The sequence below is a fragment of the Aulostomus chinensis genome, chromosome 23 (assembly GCF_037954235.1).
Source record: "Aulostomus chinensis isolate RoL2024-O1b breed Wild chromosome 23, RoL_Achi_v1.0, whole genome shotgun sequence".
NCBI classification, from domain to species: domain Eukaryota; kingdom Metazoa; phylum Chordata; class Actinopteri; order Syngnathiformes; family Aulostomidae; genus Aulostomus; species Aulostomus chinensis.
Window position 1 is genome coordinate 10,860,545 of NC_141342.1, and position 6,028 is coordinate 10,866,572.

General features: G+C 39.2%; 1 protein-coding gene across 3 annotated transcripts; it reads left to right on the forward strand.

The window, feature by feature from the left end:
• The first annotated feature begins 980 nt into the window (after positions 1 to 980).
• Positions 981 to 5,314, forward strand: decr2 (2,4-dienoyl CoA reductase 2, peroxisomal). 3 transcript variants are annotated; one of them, XM_086196505.1, is made up of 10 exons: positions 981 to 1,035; positions 2,076 to 2,180; positions 2,318 to 2,386; positions 2,739 to 2,790; positions 2,872 to 3,007; positions 3,372 to 3,496; positions 4,161 to 4,254; positions 4,372 to 4,476; positions 4,614 to 4,802; positions 4,989 to 5,314. In XM_086196505.1, exons 2-10 carry the CDS (start codon positions 2,077 to 2,079, stop codon positions 5,021 to 5,023), a joined length of 909 nt encoding a protein of 302 aa, XP_086052631.1. In that variant the 5' UTR covers positions 981 to 1,035; position 2,076; the 3' UTR covers positions 5,024 to 5,314. The 3 variants fall into 3 exon arrangements, 2 of the variants coding, with proteins under 2 accessions (XP_086052631.1, XP_086052630.1); XR_015111692.1 differs by lacking the exon at positions 981 to 1,035 and adding an exon at positions 1,042 to 1,192 and having other exon boundaries at positions 4,614 to 4,895; XM_086196504.1 differs by lacking the exon at positions 981 to 1,035 and adding an exon at positions 1,042 to 1,192.
• Positions 5,315 to 6,028: the final 714 nt, after the last annotated feature.

A 6,028-nucleotide genomic window follows, 5' to 3' on the forward strand; every position in this document is an offset into this window, starting at 1 on the left:
TTTACAGAGAGAGGCATTCCTGTCCAATCTTGTTACAGGTACACAGAGTGCTGCAAAGGGAAAATCTGCAGAAAATACTGACTGACAGCGCCATCTGGCTGTTCAGCATGAGCTATTGTCAGCCTGTAACTTTTCCATTTAATGACAATATTAGTTTTTCATGTTTACACTGTGATTTATTGAAAACTTGTAATGTTCCTCCTGGTAAAGCCACCAGTGGTTCAACATTTTAGCATCCATTATCACTTATTGTTGGTGCTTTTTCACATGCATTCCTCTTTTGCCCTTGTTTACTCGTGCCTCTTGAAAAACAAATTAAGTTACAAAAGCACTCCTCTTACATTGATCTGATCCTCTCGGGATGATCTGCAGAATCACTGCGGGAAGAGAATATCCATCCCAAAACTATTTGAGAGATCCGTTGCATGGCTTCTTCCAACAGTAAATCCCAAAGCAGAGATCAATAGAGGTAACTCTGCACTAATGCACTCTGATCAGCATCGACCTGGAAACTGTAGACCCTGGATCGTTGAATTTGGTGTTGGTTTACCAGTGTAGATGGTCGTGGATCAAGCTGAGGGTTATTGGAGATCAGCAACATAATTATCAGGCTTCCCTTTCCTCAGTAGGAAACCCCTGGAGTGTCTGGTTTGAGGTTTGTTATTCTGAGATAATTTGAATACATTTCGACATCTAAACCTTTATTTACACTTGTGTAGAAAGATAATTATTATATCATTTAGAGCCCTGCCGCTTTGAAACTCCTACCTGCGTTAGCAGACCAATTTTAGAGCTTATTTTAAATTTGTAGCATAAATCTGCTACTTTATGTGTTGTACTAGTTTTACATGCACGTCATTTATTGATTAATCAAGTTTCATGATATATGTTTTTAAAGTCTTTTTTTTTCCATTTTGGCCTGCGTCTTAAACAAATGGGGACAGGGGAAACGATTACGCTCTTGAGCGTACGCTCGGATGGACTTCATTGCCCACAATGCATCACCACATGACGTGGTAAAAATAAGCGTCCAAGGTACAAAAAGTTTCTACTGATAGACGCACACAGAAAGTGAAAAGTTGATGCAAAATTGTTCGGCTACACATCGACAACCGCTTTGTGTGCAATTTTTTATTAAAGTGAAGTAGTTCGAGTGATTTTTCACCGCTAACTAACGCGTTGTCGTCCAAAGGTAAGCTAAAGTTAGCTACGTTTCTCTGCTCGGTCATGTTAGTTTACCATGATGCTGCTCCCTGACACTGCTAAAGACTTTACTTCAGGGTAACTATTTACTGTGTTTACCTGAATAGTCAAAGTATCCCAAACATTATGGTTGACCTACAGTATGTCAAAACTCTTGACAGTCGTTTAAAATCAAATCAGTCAGGTTTTTACGTTGCAGTGATGTAATACAGTAGAAATGTCTTTTGCGAGTTTGCTAATGCTTGTGTTTCTTGCACTCCAGGAAACAAATGAGCATCAACAGAGATTTTAATGCTAATTAAATGATCAAATGATAGTCCCATTTATAACACCACTGCTGCTTTAAAATGTTATTCATAGTTATGCTCTAAAATCATTGGGGCGCGCATCTCCAAGTGCTATTTAGAAAGTAGTAGTGGTGGAAATCGCTTTTTTTCATCATGACACGATAGTTTACTGATTTTCTGAACAACTATTCAGTGTTTGCTGATATTATAAAATCTGATACAATTTTGATTTAATTCACATGCCTGCAACCGATAAATGATAAGCTGCAACACAATTAGTTACGTATATATCCTCGGCACACATAAACCAACGTATTTTATTTCCTGAGCTCTTGAAAACATGACAGTGAAAATATAAACAGTAAATAAAAATGGGAAAACTATCGTCTTTGAAAAGATTGTAAAAACAAAAACAAAAAAAAAGGTTGATTGTTGAGCTGCAGAAAAGGTCAAGTGGTCTTGTCACATAAATTTCAAAATAAATGTCAACTTATTCCTTCTGCTGCAGATGTTATTTTACAGTGGTCTCGGTTCTGCTGGTGCTGATTTGATTACAGACATTCACCATGCATTGTTTTTTATCAGCATGGCAGAACCAGTAACCAGTAAGGGAGAACTGCTGCCGGAAGATGTTGGTACAGATGACTGCCTGACTTCATACACACACATCTACAGCCCGGATCTCCTAAAGTAAGCATACAAGTAGCAGTTGAAGATGTATTTCCACGTTTGATCGCTGTTTTTCTGATAGTTGACTGCCTTGAATAGTTTTTTTCTTCAAATACTTGCCACAGCAATAAGAACATGAAGTAACTCTGCACTTTCAGAGATCAGGTTGCATTCATCACAGGGGGCGGATCTGGAATTGGACTCAGGATAGCAGAGATCTTCATGAGGTGAGGGGGATTGACCGTTTTGTTTTTTCCACGTAAAGTTTTACTCATTTTAACTTCTCTCTTTTGTGTTTAAATCAGTGCTGTCACCATTTTGTCATCACTTGTTCACCTGAGCTAGCAGGCAGGTGTACTTTAAACCTTCTAGTTGAGTTATCTGGAAGTGTGTGTGCATTTGTCATTCATGTACCTCACGCCCTTTTGACCTTGCATTCCGTACATCTAGTCTTTCATTGTACATGACTTCCAGTGTTGTCACTTGTGTGTCAGCCAACCAGGGAATACATGTTTGCATTTATCACTTCAATGCATCTTATGCAATGTCTGAGCCTGCATTCTTGTGTGTGTTCTGCAGACATGGCTGCGACATTGTAATTGCAAGCAGGAACTTGGACAAGCTAAGAGAGGTTAGGACGTCTGCATAGTGTACACCGATGGTAAAATGGCGACATGGTGTCCTCATGTAATTTGATTTCACGTGTCCCCAGGCGGCTAAGAAGCTGTCCGCTGTGTCAGGACGCCGCTGTCTGCCTTTGTGCATCGATGTGAGGCAGCCTGAGAGCATTACAGCCGCCGTGGATGAGACTCTTAGAGAACTGGGCCGCATTGACATCCTTATTAACAGTATGTTACCTCTTAGAATGGATAAATCTTGGCTGTAGCACATTTCAAGGTCCATTTTGAAGTGTCCAGAGGATGAATGGGTACAAATGTTCTTGGGACAAAGGTCAAACGTGAAAGGTTTGGGCTTAATCAGCAACTTTGTTGGTGTTGCATCTATCTTTATCTTCCATCTTTACACCCCACGACCCCATGACTAGTTTCCTCATATCAAATACAGATCAGTTCAAAGTAATCATTGACTATATCACAAAATTATAGCATGTCTCATTTTTTTTAAACATTAATGAAATATGGAACATCTTAGCGAGGTTTGTCAGATTTTTTTTGTTTTGTTTTGTTTTGTCTTGGTTGTGTTTTTGAACAGATGCTGCTGGGAACTTCCTCTGCCCCGCTACCTCACTCTCCTTCAATGCCTTCAAGACGGTTCTGGAGATCGACACTATGGGCACATTCAACACTAGCAAAGTGGTTTATGAAAAGTGGTTTAAGGTCTAGTATTTTATCTGTCTGCCTATTCCTAAGTGATCAATACTGGTCAGGGTTGTACAGACGGCCGGAGTGTGCCATATTTGTTTAGTTTTTGTTTATTGTTTTTTTTAAGGCATTTTTATTCATTCGTTGTGATGATGCAGATCGTCGTACTTTACACACTCAAGAAAACGCCTTTGTTTGATCGAGAAATACTCACAAAAAAACACACCATGATCATTTTAATGGGTTTTTCAGTCAATATGAGAATAATTACGTCAAAATTAACACATCCACATACATCATGAATCATATCGCAATTGCAATGTCAGTCAAAATAACCGCAGTTACACTCTTTCTCATTTTCATTTACGAAAACAAATTACTGACAGTTGCACCTTGACACTCATAAAATCTGATAGTATATTTATTTGCTTAGTGGAGATCTAAGAATGACTGAACAAAACTATTAAAAAACTATAACATGTTATAAAAATATTCTTATATTAAAAAGATCTTATTGAGCAGGCTGCTGTATCACATAATTTGACACAATTATTACAATTCTCCCTGTTCACCAACAGAGGGCAGTAGAAATGGCACATCTCTGAACAACTTCTGCACTCTTGATTTATTAATTTACGAAATGCATTTATTTTTGGTCTCCTGACATTTTTGTATGCAGGATCATGGAGGCAACATAGTCAACATCTCTGCAACACTTGGCTACAAGGGACAGGCCCTCCAGGTGCATGCTGGTTCTGCCAAAGCTGCCAATGGTAAGAAGATTTTTATTATTAGGGCCTGAGCCTGAAGGTACTTCTGTTTTTATTATTATTATTTTATGGTATCAACATGAAAGCCTGATTACAGCACCTTTCCTCTCCTATACCCAGATGCCATGACAAAGCACCTGGCTGTGGAGTGGGGGCCCAGCAGGGTGAGAGTGAATGCTGTCGCCCCAGGTCCCATCTCTGGCACGGAGGGCTTCCGGAGACTTGGTAATGTTTTAAACAGGAGAGGTTAATGTTCATGCAAAAAAGCTAATCATTTAATTTGTGCATTTTATTGTCTCATCCATAATTTTGGCATGTCAAGAGAATCTAAATGTGGATTTTTCTCATTTTCAACCTCTCAGGTGGGCCCAGAGGGGAGGCTGCTGGTGCCTTCCAGTCTATCCCTCTGCAGCGAGCAGGCAACAAGACCGAGATGGCCCACTGCACTCTTTTCTTGGCCAGCCGGGCGTCCTCCTATGTGACAGGAGCCATCCTGGTGGCGGACGGCGGGTCGTGGCTGACCTCCGCTAATGACGTCTCCATGCTGCTGGGTATAGCCTCCTCTCAATCTGCTAAACTCTGAAGCTGTCCTCCTCCTGACCTGGGTGTGTGTAGGAGGAGGTTCAGCTTTCAGGATTCATGTGGTGAGAAAGAACGTGAATGAAAGTGGCTAAATTCTGTTTGTTTGAGAGAATAATTCATATTGATCTATTATTGTTCTTTTGTGTCTCTTTTAGGTTATTGGTCATCTGAAATGAAAAGAGACAAGTAAAAGCTGAAAACACGAGTCATTTTTAAGCTATCTAGCACTAATATGCTAGTATTTGATTGTCTCCCCACCCACTGCTGCCTGATGTTTAACATGAGTGGCGAGAGGAGAACAATACCAATATACCAAGTGAGGGAAAAAAAATCATGTCTTTACAGTTTTAACAATGGCTAAATGATATAAGAATTATTTTTTTTCATCTCTTGCAGTGTTATTATGCATTGCATGTACAGTCATGTTTATTTCATGCCCTTTTATGTGATTATTACTGCCTATCTGTTAATAAACCATTTTTAAAAATTACATTTCAAAGTGTCTGTCATTATAATTTTATTTTCTAAATAATATTTTCTGGACCTAGAACAGGGTTTGTTTGTTTATGGGGGGGTTGTATTGTATTTAATGCACGAATAATATTGATAATAGATTCAAATGTTAAAAATGTCAACTTTGTTTTTTTGTTGTTGTTGTTCAGTTTTGTTCTTGAAATATGTAGGATTATGCATATCAAGAAATGAAGAGGCAATGCTTGTTGTATATATTTTACTCTTGCTATATCCAAATATGAAACAGCTAGAGAAGGAATAATTATTCATTTCTGCTTGCAAGTCACGTTGACGCCATTGAATCGCCAATCAATACCATTGTAAGTAGGGTGGGGGCGCTGTAACATTACTCTTGTAAAAAATGACAACTCGTGTGTCCACAGCGGTTGACCTATCACGTTAATTGGCTCTACATGTTGTTATATACAAATACTTAAGTCAGGTTTTTATTGAAAAAAACGACCCTTTGCTTGATTTAATGGCCACGAAAACAAGAAGCCAGTCTGCTGAAGTGTTTTAGAGCAACACACCAGTCCCTGCCAGTGCCTCACTGTCAGACTCAGATCGTCACAACAGCGTCAATTCCCATCACATCGGAATACATAAATTCATTCATCGGTGAGCTTGTATGTGTAAATAAACCATAATGTTCCCACTGCTATAGAGCCAGTGATCCTGCGGT